Genomic DNA, 15,015 nt, shown 5'->3' with positions numbered 1-15,015 from the left:
AGGGACCGGGCAGACGGTTTCGATGAGGAAGCCATCGCCCAGTTGCTTTGCATACCAGGGCAGGATTTCGCCCGGACCGCTGCAGGGAGGCGAGTGCGGATTATGCGCACCAGCATGACTATCCTAACCCAAATTTGGATGACTATGCTGCTCAGCAATGTCTTGCCTAGCAACCACAACTTCGACCTCCCTCTGCCTAAGTGCCAATTGGTGTATGCCATCCTGACACGGATGAGCGCCAATGTGGCCCAGGTGATTGCTGATGTCATTTATTTATTTGTAGGAATGGCGCCTACTAGGCACCCATTGGACCCAGAGAAGTCCAATAGGGCCTTGGAGTTTCCGGCTCTGATCACAGGCCTCTGCCAATCCTTCGGAGTTTAGGTCACCCTCAACAAAGTAATATGACCACCGATCACCCGAGCCTTCGTTGAGAAGTACTGCACGCCTAGGTAGACACAGGGTGACACACCTTAGGGCGTAGGCGCACCGCCACCACCTCGGCAGGCTGATTCGGCTGAGCCACTAGGCGTAGAGCGGTATCTACAGCATTTGGTTCTCAGCAGGCAGCCAACCACCGCGGACAGGTGCAGATACACGAGTGTCTCTACTGGTTCAGCTGCAGTCAACAGGGGCAGGGTTCCACCCCTCTTGTATGCCCTACCCCAGAGCAGTTTGCGGCTGAGGTCGCATGGCCTGGAGACTAGCTCGATGCCCAGGCAGGGGAGGAGCCTGTAGGATCCCCCGGTGGGATGGATGAACCCCGCATAGACGAGGATATGACTGACCTGTTCAATTTCTTGGGAGGGAGCGGAGCCACATGACCGTGGGATCCCCAAATTCGTATTCTTTTCATTTTTATGTTTCATCATTTATCATTTGTATGTTATCTTGTTTCTATGACTTGAGGGACTAACGTTGGTTTTTGTTGTTTTGTTTCGATTGTCATTTGTTTTGTGCGTACATTTTGTTTGGATTGTTGCGTTAGTGCTTATTTCGTTATTGTCGATAATATTTATTGAAATTCTGGAACCGTGTAGAGTTTTCGTTTAGGAACGTCATCCTAAAATAAAATGAACAAACGTCGTGATAACGCCAAGAATAGAGAAAGAAAGAGACGTTGTGAACAAAATGTCATATCTGTATATAAAGAAAAGAAAAGAAATTTTTGTATATAAACAATGTGTGAAAAGAAATTCTTGTATACGAGCAATGAGTGTATATAAAGGAAATTTTTATATAAACAACGAGTGTATATTGAAAAGGAGAAAATAAATCTTTGAAAAGGAATAGAGATTTTATATAGACCATGTCGGTATAGAGAGAAAGAGTTTTTCAATGCGTGTGTGTATAGAGGAAAAAGTTTTTTTCGTGTATAGGAACGTAGGTGTACAAAGAAAAAAAGCTTTTCTCATAGATAGCAATGGATGTATAGTTTTTTGTAAACATGCATAAGGAAAAATGAAACAAAAAGAAAAGAGGAAGAAAGACCTCGAAGGTCGGCATGTTATGGTCATAGGAAGTACAAATCATTCGTAGAGAGCAAACATATCTTTTGGAAACAAGAAACTAACGCTAAGAGTTTACTATCCAAAATAACCAAGATAAGAATGGATGGATTCGTTGAACCAATGAAAGAACATAATTTGGAAATGTTGGGTCTACTTGCGTAAATCACAAGCCTTAGTATCATAATGCCATAAGCTGGATGCTTGAATACCCACCTAGCTGTATGCATGACTAATTTTGCGCGTTGTTTCCAAATCATCATTGTTACGCGCGCCTCGTGGAAATAATATGGGAGTTTAACCCGACGATTTGATTGCCTAGCGCTGTTCGTGCATCCTCCACCATCAAGTCTGGAGCCCCACGAATTGATTGTCTAGCGCAGTTCGTGCATCCTCCACCATCAAGTCCGGAGCCCCATGAACTGATTGCCTAGCGTTGTTCATGCATCCTCCACCATCAAGTCCGGAGCCCCACGAATTGATTGCCTAGCGTTGTTCGTGCATCCTCCATCATTAAGTCCGGAGCCCCGTGAATTGATTGCCTAGCGCTGTTCATGCATCCTCCACCATCAAGTCTGGAGCCCCACGAATTGATTGTCTAGCGCTGTTCGTGCATCCTCCATCATTGAGTCTGGAGTCCCATGAATTGATTGCCTAGCGCTGTTCATGCATCCTCCGTTATCAAGTACGGAGCCCCCGATGAGGGGAAAATACAGTTTTTGTTATTTTCCCAATCGGTTCCTTCACCAAAAAATGTGTATACGTGTATATTATGTTATTTTTTGTTCTGTGTTGTTCAGAGAAAAAGAAGGAGAGACAGGAGTCAATTATTTCAAATCGTTTTGGTTGGAACTATTGTAATTAAGATCAATTAAATCCCCATGATGGGCAAAGGATGGCCTTCGGGAATCATCATAGATTAATTACGGAAAAGACTGAGACAGACGAAATCAGTGTCTTATCTTTACTTTCCTCCTATCTCCGATAAAAGGTAAGTAAAGAGGGGCAACTGTCATACCCTAATTTTGTCCGGGAACCATTATTTGGTGGCATGCAACCTTCGCTTGACCGCCACGAGGTACTTAACCCCCATCGTTAAGTAATCCGTAAAGTTCCACAACATTCCGGAAGTAAAAAAGAAACATTGTTGCGCAATCCGTAAAGTTCTGCAACATTCCGAAAGTCAAAAAGAACATTGTTGCGTAAGGAGGAAGGGGTGTAAATAGCACATCGAGTCTAGGCCCTTCCTAGACATTTTGGAAGTTGGGTTGCTGAAGGAGGAAGCAACTGGGCGACAAGCTCCTCCACGTTTTTGAAAAATGGTTTCCGGGGCTTCCGTAATGTTTCCGTAAAATTTCTGAAAACCTTGGGTAAGCATATTTCACTTAAGATTGATGAAAGGGAAGAGAAAAAATGATGAAAATCAAATCCAAAACACTTCCGTAAGGCTTCCGTAACTTTTCCGTAAAATACGAAAAGGGGGGTGAACTTAGTAATTCGGGTGAGCTTAGAAATCTTCTTCATTAAGTCTCTGGGCGACAAGCACCTCTCTTTTTCCTAGAAATAAGGGAGGGGGGCTGTTTCACAAAATACTCATCACCCCTTAGCTATGCATTTCGGCTATTTTGGGCAAAAAACACGTTTTCGTGAAGAAAAATCGAGTCGAAGTGCTTCCGTAACGCTTCCGTAAGCGATTCTGTGAAAATTTTTCATCATTCTTCATCGTTCTTCACCGTTCTTTGTTCGTTCTTTGATCTTCAACCGGTAAGTTCCCGAAATCGAATCTTTCAATTCATTCTATGCACCCTTAGTGGTCCCTACTTGTTTTGTGTACCTTCACTTTAATTTCGCTTACTTTCAGTTTTCTTTTCTTCCATTTTTATCGTGCTTTAACCGTTCATTTAAGCCGTTTTCTCACCTAATAAATGATAAATGAATTTCAATCGATCATTTGCGTTGTAATCTCGTTTAATCACTGTTAAAACAAAATCTAACCGATCATTCACGCTGTAATCTCGGTTAAACCAAATCACAACTGCAATCATTCCCTACATCGTTTCTAGTTTTGTGTTCTTCGAGCGACAGTCAGTTAGTTTTGTTTTTAAGATTTGAACATGATCTATGTACCCTTAAAAATTACACAGTTACTTTTAATCTCTTCTTCTTTGTAAAGTTTAATCTTAACCAATCACTAGTGTCATTAAGTTGTTTTTAAAGAGATTAAAAGTTAATAAACCAAACCAAAATAAAACTAATTCATAACTGAATTTCTCTCCATCAAAAAGTCACTTGAGTTCGTTTCAAGGTCCAATGCCTTAACGACCCTTTTGTTTTGTCAATTAAAATGTATCTTTCAAAAGCATAAAACCAGTTCAACACACAAATTTTTCTTGCTTTAAAGAACTACATAGGTATGAATTTCTCATCGTACCTGAGGATACGTAGGAACAAGGGCAGCCCCTTGTTGACCCCAAAAAATAAAGAAAATATAAAATGGGAAAAGTAAATAATTTAGAAGTCACGTTATGCACACTCGATTAAAGGTTGTTACCCCTTGTGGCGGGCGTGTAGGGTACTAATAACTTCCCATATACGTAAACAACTCCCGAATCCTTATTATCAATATTCGCAGACCTTTTTCTTTCATTTTTTTCTAACATATTTCTCAAATAAATGTTGGTTGCGACTTTCATGCGTTTTCTTTTTAAGAAGACGCTTCTTTTTCTTCACCTTCGTACCCCTGTCATAGGGTAGGTTACGACAAACAAAAAATCTCCTAGCAAATTCAAACTATCATACCTTTTGACTTGGATGTCCGACTAAGTTCAATAATATATCGAGACGCTCAAAATTAAAAAATAAAGTTTCGGGCAGATCAGAAAGCTACAACTTTTTACTTGGATGTCCGATTGAGGCCCATAATATATCCAGACACTTGAAATTAAACATAGAAATTCTGGGTAAATTCACATTGCCATTACTTTTCACTCAAATGTCCAATTGAAGCCTACAATATATTGAGATGCTTGAAATCGAACACAGAAGTTTCAGGCAAATTCAAATTACTATATCTTTTGACTCGAATGTCCGATTGAGACCCATAATATATTGAGACACGAGAAATTGAACACGGAAGCTACAGGCAAATTCAAATGATCATAACTTTTAACACGAATATCCAATTGTGACTCATAATATATTGAAACGCTTGAAATTGAACAAGGAAACCCCTCACAAATTCAAATGACCATAATGTTTGATTCGGATGTCCTATTAAGGCTCATAATATATTATGATGCTAGAAATTGAACACATAAACTCCGAACAAATTTAGATGGTCATAACTTTTGACTCGGATGTCTGATTGATGCTCATAATATATCAAGACACTCGAAATTGAACACAGAAACTCTAAGTAAATTCAAATTGTCATAACTTTTGACTCAGGTGTCCAATTGAGATTCATAATATACCGAGAAGTCTAAAATTGAACACGAAAGCTCCGGATAAATTCAAATGGTCATAACTTTTTATTGGGATACTTAATTGCAGCCTATAATACTTCGAGACGCTGAAAATTGTCATAACTTTTGAGTAGAATGTTTGATTGTGCCACATAATATATCAACACACGAAAATTTAACACGGAAACGTTAGCAAATTCAAACGACTATAACTTTGGACACAGATGTCCGATTGATGCCTATAATATATCAAGATTGTGTCTGTATATCAAGACACACGAAAATTTGACACATAAGCACTAACAAATTTAAACGGCTATAACTTTTGACACGAATATCTGATTAATGCCTACAATATATCGAGACTATGTGTATGTGTGTGTTACAATTCTCGCACGATAGGATTTACAGGACATGTTCCCTTCGTAATCGATGCCTTGAATATCACTGAGTCAAATGGGTCGCACCTGTGTGCGCACATCACATCACATCATATGTATGCCATATTTGCTTCTTATTGTATAAAAAATAATAACTTTTAAATATGCCACATAAGTCGTTTGTTTACATTTATTTCCTAGGGAAGTTTCAAGCTTTTAAATATGTATACACTTTTAGGGATCACAAACTTAATAATACTGACCAAAGATGAAAGTAACCCTCAATAGCAGTCAATTCACACAACATAACCCACAGGACAGAATATTAAGACATGGTGTGAAGGAACTTACCGTAGGTTTGAGCAATTCTATAATTTCTTGAGCTTGCCAAAGCCTTATGTCAACAATATTAGCAAGTAAATCAACCTCAATCAAAATGTGGGATTGCTCATTGGGATGCTGCCTGGTCTTCCTCTTAATTTTTTCTTCCTTTACGATTGAAAGGATAATAATCTTAGACATTACACAAGAATAATATATAGATCAATAAAAATAAGCATCATATTTATTTCACACTTTTTAATATTAGACCTAGAAAGTCATATCAAGGCCTTCATTACCTTGTCTGGATTTTTCATTGAACCTTTCCTCTAATATACACACGACAACCTCTAGAAGCTTCTACCTGTTTCAGAGAATTGTCTCTAGGTCTCAGAAACCTTCCAACAAAACAAAATGGAACTGTTGCAACAAAGAGAAAAGAAAATTTTCAACTGTATCATGAAGTAATTGATTTGTCTTTATTAAAATGGAATCAATATATAAGAACTTACGTTGGGGTATGGATCAACTAGAATTTCCAAGCACAAAATCCTCTTAACTGTGTATGAACTAGGACTTGCAAGTGCAACTTGTCAGTCCATTGTCATTCTAGGAGTTGTGTAATCTCTATTTAGCGGGGGGAAGGAATAACATTATCTACGTATAAAAGCTCAAATACAGCAAGGAAAGAACATGGTCAAGAAGTAGAACTAGGGACAAAGTCTTTTTGTCATTTAAAAAAAGAACCAAAAAATAATTTATACTACACATATAATACTCAAAAATGAAAAAGAACCCATAATTAAATAAATTCATGATAAGTCACGGTTTATGTAAATAATCAGTGCCTAGGACTCTAGGAGCAATAAGAACATAGTTAAGAAGTCAGAAATGGAGGATGATGGTGAAAATAATAATAAAAGAATGCAACAAATTAGATATAAAAATTAGCAGAATGTAAACTGGAAAGTCTAAATAAAAATGGAACACAGTTACAAAGGTATGTAAAGTATGAAGACAAAGGTCAAAATAGAGGTAACTTTTTGCGGAATGTTGAAGGAAGTAACGAACGGAGGTGGAGAAGAAGATTTCATTTTTGTGGTGCAACAACTATCTCAAATTTACACCCAACAACCTTATTTATTTCCCTTTTAATTAAAGCGGTAAAAGCTAGATAGATGGATACTGGTGGTGCAGAAGATTATGACAGTTGTTGGAGAGAGGTAAGTAACGAAGGGAGGTGGAGAAGAAGATTTCAACGTGAACCATGTGGAGACACTTGTTGGGCATGCAGAGAAACAACACCACAACACAAAGGGGTTGTGGGTTGTGTTGTGTTGAGTAATAATAAAGAATGATAAAGAGACAAAGCAAAGGAAACTTCAATGGGTACCGATTAAGATGTTTGCCAGAGCACTCTTGGCTGGATCCACCACCCTCTCTTATATCTCATCCCACCATCATGTCCTTCCCCTCCAGTTAATATGCATCTTTACCCATGTCCTTTCCACACTCTTGCATTTCCCCTAAAAAAAACTTAACAATAAACTTTACTTGTAAATTTCACTATTAAACTTACTAAACTTAGTTATAAATTATTTGAAGGAGTCTAAGTAAACAATAAAAAAAATTGTTTCTGCAAAGATTCCATAATATCATATACAATATGAAAGAACTTAGATCAAATAAATTATCATCTCCACTTGGATATGAACTTGCACGTGATGATTGAAAATAATATCACAGGGCAGCTCGAGTATTGACGTTGATGATTGAAAATAATATCCCAGGGCATGTCTATCTATCATGGGGTCAGTGACGTCATCATTCAAGGTTTAACATATATAACATGTAAGTTTGATAACACAGTTTCTCCCTTTCTAGATATGTCACATGTAGATACTTTTATTTCTAACAAGGTTAAAACGTGAATCCCAATGAAACAATGCTAAGGCCACGCCTAAAAAAGTGTCCAATACTTATTTGTCTCAGCTTCTTCATCAAGAATGAAACTTTTTCCATAATAGCCTGAATCCCGTGGACATTGGTGAACTTATTGGCAACTTGACTTGGTTATAATAATCAGTGTTACTTGATCACAACAAAAGAAAATTATATAAGAATCAAATACCTTAACAAATTTGTTTAGGAACTACAAGTAAACTTTACAAAATGTTTAGGAACCAAAAACATCTTTTACAAAAATCTATAATGTCATGATAAAAAAAATTTAAAATTAATATATAAGCCTCTGTAAATTAGACTTATCATTTATGCATTTTCATATTTAAAAAATATTTTTAATTTTTTTCATTGTCGATGTTATAAAAAATTAAAAAAATAAATCAATATTTTTTAAGGTGACAATTCTCCCCAAAACATCGCATTTGCATCCCCCGATGCATATATATATATATATATATATATATATATATATATATATATATATATATATATATATATATATATGATAATTAATTTCAATAAAAAAATATTTTCTAATGTAAAAAAATCACTTTTTTAAAAATATTTTCCATATCAATGAATAACGGAATTATAAATCAGAATACAAAATATGTCCATTATGATGCAAAATTCAACTTTCTACAAATTACAGATCTACCAGCAAAAGGACAAATATGAGAACATAATAATGTTTTGAATATGAAAAGCCCACTAACAGAATAACTTAGACAAACACACGGCCAACCAGTGAAAAAAAACAAAAATACAGTAGAATCTACAGCAGCCAAATGTAAAGTGATGATATCGGTTTAAAAATTTCAACCAATAAATTAATTTAACATAACTTTTAAGGTAATTATTATTAAACTCAACAAATTTATCGTTCATACATTTATAAGTAATGACAGTATTACACTATCGGTGCATTTCCAAATTGTTCTAAATTTATTATACATAATCTCATCCTTTCCGCCTTCCAAAAGTTTTAAAAAAAAATCTCATCCTTTCCATTCTGCTTCAGCTATTTCATGACACCAGCAAGTTTGGATTGGACCTTCTTAAGGATATTTATTAAGCCCTGCAGTTGGGCCAGAAAGCACCCCAATATGCACCTACATCTTCCGATTCCCATGAAACCTGGCCTTGAAAGTATTTGATCTCTGGCACTACGACTGAGAGAAATAAAAGCTTCATTAATGCTCAATGCAGCCCTTGAGCGCTTCTGCAAACTCTTTTAACGATTCCAACCCATTTTTATCATCTCTCGTTCAACCACCCACATCCACATGCAACCATTCTTAGTCACCCATAATGATGAACTTAATGACTCCTTCAACACTTTTTTTCAATATTGCCTCACTCTCCAACAAGCTCTCTAACTTCACTCTCAGTTGGTTTTCACCACTGCGCATAGTTTGCTCTTCTTGGCCACCAAGCTCATAGCCGTTTACACCCACTTTGACTTTCTCTCTGACGCTGGCAAAGTGTTTGATGCAATCCTTCCTTTTGAGGGACTACACAATCTTCTTTTGTGGAGCTCCATTATCAGAGCCAATGTCTCTCATGGGTGCCATGAACATGCACTTGAACTATCTGTTTTCAGGCGTGCACATATATATCATCTAGACAAAACTGTAGCCAGGAAGTTTAAAGGCAATTCTCTTATCTATCATCTCCCTTAACTTCTCTGCGTCCTTAAATCTCCCAACACCAACCAGAATATTGGACATAAGAACATAATCTCCACCGTGTCCTCTCTCCATCTCCAGTATTTTATTGGTCACCCTCTGACCAATTTCAACATTGTTATGAACATTACAAGCACCCAGCAGTGTCCTCCACATCACAGCATTGGCAACCTCATGAGGTACCTGTAAAGCAATCTTTTCAGCTTCTTCTAACCTCCCAGCCCTCCCCAGCATATCTATCACACAACCATAGTGCTTGATGTCTGGTACAAGGCACCAATCCTTTACCATTTTAACAAAGAAATTGATCCCCTCCTCAACCAGCCCGCCATGACTACAGGCACTCAAAACACCGAGGAATGTCACATGGTTCGGCCTCAGCCCAGCCTTCTCCATGCTTTCAAAACTCTCTAGAGCTTCCCTCCCCATCCCATTCATTGCAAAACCAGAGATAGTTGAAGTCCATGATACCAAATTCCTCCTCTGGTCAGGTATCTCCTGAAAGAATCTACTCACACTAGCTATGCATCCACACTTGGCATACAAATCAAGTAATGCATTTGTAATGCGTACATCAAAGGCATTGAAGCCTCTTTTCTCTACATAACCATGAACTGATTGGCATATCTTAATGCACCCGATATTTGCAATAGCTGGAAAAATGGTCAAAAGAGTAACTTCCGTAGGTTCTATACCATCAACTTCAATCATTTTCCTAAACAAAGTTAAAGCTTTGATGGGCTGATTCCTTCGTGTGTATCCATCAATAACAAGAGTCCATGACACTACACTCCGAGCAGGCATCTGATTAAACACGGAACAAGCAAGTTCAACCTCACCCAATTTAATCAAACCAGTAATAAAAACATTCCAACTAACTAAGTTTCTGTGCTGCATTTCGTAGAACACTTGCGCTGCTTCAACTAAAAGGCCCGAACTAGAGTACATTTGCAACAGCCGAGTTTGCACATAGACTTGAAACTGAAAACCAACCTTGAAAATGAGGGCGTGGAGCTGAGTCCCAAAGTGGGTGTAATTTGGATTGGCAGAAGCATGGCAGAGGAAGGCAAAAGAGAAGGTGTCCAGGGAAGGGTATGTCAAGAAAATGTGGCAGTGTTGGGTGTATGTGAAGAAGTGAAGAGCTTCATGGGGATAAGGACCAAAAGAGTAACAACGGATGACGTTGTTGAAGAGGAGTAAACAAGTGAGGGTGTTGTGAAAAGGGTTGTAGAAGAGGCCAGATGTGATGATGTGAGAGTGGACTTGTTGGAGAGGTTGGCGTTGAGAAGGGTCTCTGGGAAGAAGGGAGATCAAGTGTTGTGGGTGTTTGGGTTTGGGAGAGGATGAAGCATACGGAGAACAGGGAGAGATGGTGGTTGTGGATATGATTGCTTCTGCCACACAACCTGAAAGTGAAAGAGGTTGCCTCAGTTTCAAGAGTGACATACCAAGCATAATCATGCAATGACCAATGGCAAGGTATATTGTATTTCATTCACAATTTCCAATATTTTTACCATCTTTCTCCATCTGCTATAAAAATACTGTGAAACTCAATTTAAATGTTCTAATTGCTAAAAATGAGAGGATAAATGAATGTACCAGAAGAAAAACGGCAAAAAGTACTGGCGAACAAGTTCAATGCTGATGAAGCAGTGTGACTTCTCCACAGTGACACAACCATTTCAAACCTGTAATGCCTAGGGATTCAGGGCCCATTTGCTTAAGTTTATAAAAGGCTAAATTGCAAATTTGGTCCTCCTATTTTTCTCAGAGTTCAATTTTGGTCCCCCTATAATTTAATTCACGAATTTAATCCCCCAATTTTTTTGCAATCCGTTATTTAAGTTCCCAACCCCGAAATTGGATGTTGACTGTTAATTAATTATCTTGACTGTCACGTGTCACGGTTTTATTGGACGTTGACCGCCACGTGTCGTGCTTGAGCAAACTCCACAGTATGATCAGAATCATCATCTGCTTGAGCCTGCAAACATTAGAAACATGAAACTTCCCAGTCAATTGAATTATTAATGATAGACATGAACTGATACATTACAAAATTGTTTTAGAAGCATTGAGGTGCCACAAGGTTTGTTTTATTGCCTTTGTGGGTTTTTCACATGGATAGGGATAAAGAAGGAAAAAATGCATTCCTAGATATCATGAAGTTAAAGACGAGCCCTTCAGTACCATTAAAAACATGAAATTCAAGAAAAGCAAAAGATAGAGAAGAGCGGGAAAAAGGGAAAGAAACAAGCCAGAATTCTAAGGATAAGCTATTAGTAAACACAACTGAATAGACCAAGATTAGAGCAATTAGTACATTACTGCAAAATAGAAATGATTGATGATATTCCAGTATCAATAAACCATAGATCGTTTTAGAAATACAAAATCATTCATAGGCTTCTACCTAATAGCTTAAGCTCTAAGGACAAACAATTTTTGGCATAGTATTAGAGCCTTTATAACCAAATGGACAAAAGTTCAAACCTCGTCACCTCCATTCTTCTACATAATGTTGAATATCATCAGTATAAGAATTGCCCACACTTAAAGTCCAATGGGCTCTTAAATGAAAGGGAATGTTAGAAATCTAGATATCTTACTACAATTGAGGGTGCTAACAATAATCTAGATATCTTCCTAGTATATTTCTCCATTTCAAGTTTTTTTATATTCTTTTACAATCTATCTGCTAATGATTACTTACAATGCAGTCCAGGAAGGCAAAATGAAGATGTAAAAGTATAGGTTCTAGATGTTGCAAGCAAATAACTTAGTTCTGCCAAAAAGAAAAGCCATAGAAAAAGACCATCAATTCAGGTTGCAACAGCAGGGATTCCTTACACTATTATCCTCATAAACTGTACCAGGGGAGAAAAAAAATGTTACAGACATTCAAAATCATAACCTACAGTGGAAGAGTATGCCATCTGTTTAACATAACGTTTAGCAGGAAAGCTTTAGGCTTTCAAGTTCTAATGAGAATAACTATAAAGATTCTAATTTGAAGAATCCAAATATTCTCACCTAACGCAAACAATTTCCCATCTAATAGTTTCAGAACCACGAAATTGTAAAACTTCAATAAACTGAACCCTGCAAGCAGAATTTCAGCCCAACAAATGTGTCAAAATCCATAAAACTCAAAGAGAAAGTCAGAGAGAATAAACAAGGGAATTTGGCAATCACAGAGAAGAGTGAAGGGACACAACATGAAAACTACACAATGCTTATTTAGACATGATTTTCCTACTTAAAACTGTTTTCAAGTATTCCCAAAATGAAAAGTAATAGCTAGAACGAAGCTGACGATGATGCAAGTGGGGTCCCATCATTCTTTCAGAAAAAATGAGAAAAAAAAAATTGCCTTGGCTACTGAGATGAGAACACAAATTTGCTTGCATCTAATAGCACAATTTCTATATCTGGAATTTATTAAAGTTGCCAACTTTCGAGCAAGAAAAGGAAAACCCATGAGAGATTAAACAAAATGAAAGGGATAATTTATGAAATTGGATTAGGAATCTGATTGATAGAAAACCCCAAAACTTAAAATTTCATAGAAAAGTAAAACCCACCGTTGGGGAAAAAAAAAAGCCCTAATTTGCAGATTTGAGCTGCGAGGACCGTTGCCTTCTTCAATGCGTGAGTGAGCTCATAGCAAGGCCTATGAGGAGGAAGAGAAGATAAAGAGCGTTTCAAAATTAAATAAATGTATTTTTCGTTCCCAACACAAAAAGTTGTATAGTAATGAATTCGATTCTGGAGTCGATTAAATTTTCAGACATGATTACTTATTTACTTATTTAATAATTGATACAATTGAAACGTATAATCAATTGAGACAACAAACAATGACGTTACGAAATTACTAAATTGCACATTTCTCCTGTGTTAAATGCTGATTAATTAAAGCCAATTGCTTTAAGAGAACTAATAAAAAAAACCACTAATAAGGTATGATTTGAAATATGAATGCGGTGCTTGAAATTTGACCCTTGACCTTTGAAGACGACCGACTACCTAGTCTTCCGAGCTATCCATTATAAAATTATTCATAAATATTGTCCTTTCATTTTTATTTTTATTTTCATTTCTTCATTGACTATAAGATAACCAATTATTTTTATCACTTATTTTTTTTATTCCTAAAAGCAAGATATTCTTATAACAGCCAGATTAATTCTTGAGATATGAAGTTTATCAAAATGGGTTTTTTCATCTAACAAAATCTAAAATCTTTTATGTACGCACGATCCCTGAAATTTACTTTTATAAGTATGCATAAAGAATTTAACTATCTATTGTATTAAACTTTGTTGATTGAGCACATTAATTAATAAGTGGATAGGAAATAGGAGGTCTCAAAGATGAATAAGTTTAAAAGAAGAAAAAGAAAGTATAAAATAATTTCTCATTCAGACAAATCATCTTTTTCCTTTTCCTTTTTGAGTATCAATTATCACATATTAAAATAAATTAACATTGGGATTCCTATAACACTTTTAAAATAGATGATATTTCTGAAAAACAATGGAAGGAAAACTGTACCAAAAAATAGATGATATCGATTCATATTTATAGGAGGAGTAATGTTTAATTTTTATACTCTAATTTGGGTGGGATTGTTTAGATAAGCAATACAAAAATATAACTAGTATTCTGTTCTAATTTTTCAACCTAGGGTATGTCTCTTTTGAGAAAGAGATATAAGCAAATAATTTTATTCAAGAATTACAACTTAGTTCAATCCAGATATTATGAGAGACGTGACTTACCCTTTAGATCCTGGAGCTAGCTGGATTAATGTCTCCCTTTTTGAATGGACTATGGAGCCGCTGCTTTGCTTAAGGAATCTGTCTTGAAGACTTTTATTCGGGTTCTCTTTTGGTGATTTGGTTCTGCACTCATTTATATATGCTGTAATTCTGTTTTGCCTACATTGGGTTTGATGGGATTTACGATGTGGGTTCTTATTGTTACTTTTTGAAGGTGCCGGTCGTAACATATTCTGTAGGTATCAGTTTCTGTTATATACTGCATTCTGTTGTGGGCAGGTTTGGTAGCATTTCTAATATTATATCCTTTTCTGGCTGTTAAAAAAAAATTACCCTATATACGTTTTAGTGGACAAATATATGGGTCAGACAATCTTAGTACGTGCAACTCAAATTCCATTGTCAAAATTCCCTTGCATGAGAACTATCTCATTGTGATGTAATGATACATTTAGATAAATAATTAATTGAACATTTAATATTTTTTTACATGGTTTATATCATAAATTTAAATATGAATCCTATTAAAATAAATTAAAAAATTATTCTCATAAATTTCACTAAGAATAGTATTCTGATAATAAAAAAAACTTAGTTCAAATTATAAAGTATATTTCTGTAAGCCCGCCGTACGTATGCCCCCTAAAAAGTAATGAATATTAAAATAACGTTGCAGACAAAAAAAATCGTATATGGTTTTACCTAATATAATTTTATTTTTATTTATTATCTCTTACTTTAATATTGATATTATTTAACATGAATGATTTTAATTTAATATATTTATGAATAATAGAATCTTGTGCATATCTTTAGACGAGAAGAATAGGTATATTCATTAATTTAATAATTTCTATCGATAAATTAAACGATTATTTATTATAAGATTATCAAGCATATAT

At 36.0% G+C, this 15,015-nt stretch overlaps 1 protein-coding gene and 1 long non-coding RNA gene across 5 annotated transcripts; both read right to left on the bottom strand.

Annotated features, from left to right (window-relative positions):
• Positions 1 to 5,086: 5,086 nt before the first annotated feature.
• On the bottom strand, positions 5,087 to 7,102 carry LOC100810638 (uncharacterized). Its single transcript, XR_418518.4, has 3 exons — positions 6,186 to 7,102; positions 5,973 to 6,093; positions 5,087 to 5,841 (listed from the first exon to the last, which is right to left on the bottom strand). It is a non-coding gene; the product is annotated as an uncharacterized lncRNA (long non-coding RNA).
• Positions 7,103 to 8,472: 1,370 nt separating this feature from the next.
• On the bottom strand, positions 8,473 to 13,130 carry LOC100810110 (pentatricopeptide repeat-containing protein At1g09220, mitochondrial). Of its 4 annotated transcripts, XM_041009660.1 has the most exons (5): positions 12,914 to 13,122; positions 12,363 to 12,431; positions 11,216 to 11,313; positions 10,929 to 11,017; positions 8,473 to 10,732 (listed from the first exon to the last, which is right to left on the bottom strand). In XM_041009660.1, the coding sequence occupies exons 4-5, from the start codon at positions 11,008 to 11,010 to the stop codon at positions 9,261 to 9,263; spliced, it is 1,554 nt and encodes a 517-aa protein (XP_040865594.1). In that variant the 5' UTR covers positions 11,011 to 11,017; positions 11,216 to 11,313; positions 12,363 to 12,431; positions 12,914 to 13,122; the 3' UTR covers positions 8,473 to 9,260. The 4 variants fall into 4 exon arrangements, with proteins under 4 accessions (XP_040865594.1, XP_025981514.1, XP_006598075.1 ...); XM_026125729.2 differs by lacking the exon at positions 10,929 to 11,017 and having other exon boundaries at positions 12,914 to 13,123; XM_006598012.4 differs by lacking the exon at positions 12,363 to 12,431 and having other exon boundaries at positions 10,929 to 11,313; positions 12,914 to 13,130.
• Between the last annotated feature and the right edge of the window lie 1,885 nt (positions 13,131 to 15,015).

The sequence above is a fragment of the Glycine max genome, chromosome 15 (assembly GCF_000004515.6).
Source record: "Glycine max cultivar Williams 82 chromosome 15, Glycine_max_v4.0, whole genome shotgun sequence".
Lineage (NCBI taxonomy): Eukaryota > Viridiplantae > Streptophyta > Magnoliopsida > Fabales > Fabaceae > Glycine > Glycine max.
Note: the sequence above shows the minus strand (reverse complement) of the source record. Positions and strands in the feature narration are given on the sequence as shown.

Bases quoted from the DNA above. Each gene is read 5' to 3' on its own strand.
- LOC100810110 (XM_026125729.2), bottom strand. From the start codon at position 11,303: ATGATGATTCTGATCATACTGTGGAGTTTGCTCAAGCACGACACGTGG. The intron at 10,733-11,215 runs ATAATTAATTAA...TTTCACTTTCAG, and splicing joins CGTGACACGTGACAGTCAAG to GTTGTGTGGCAGAAGCAATC.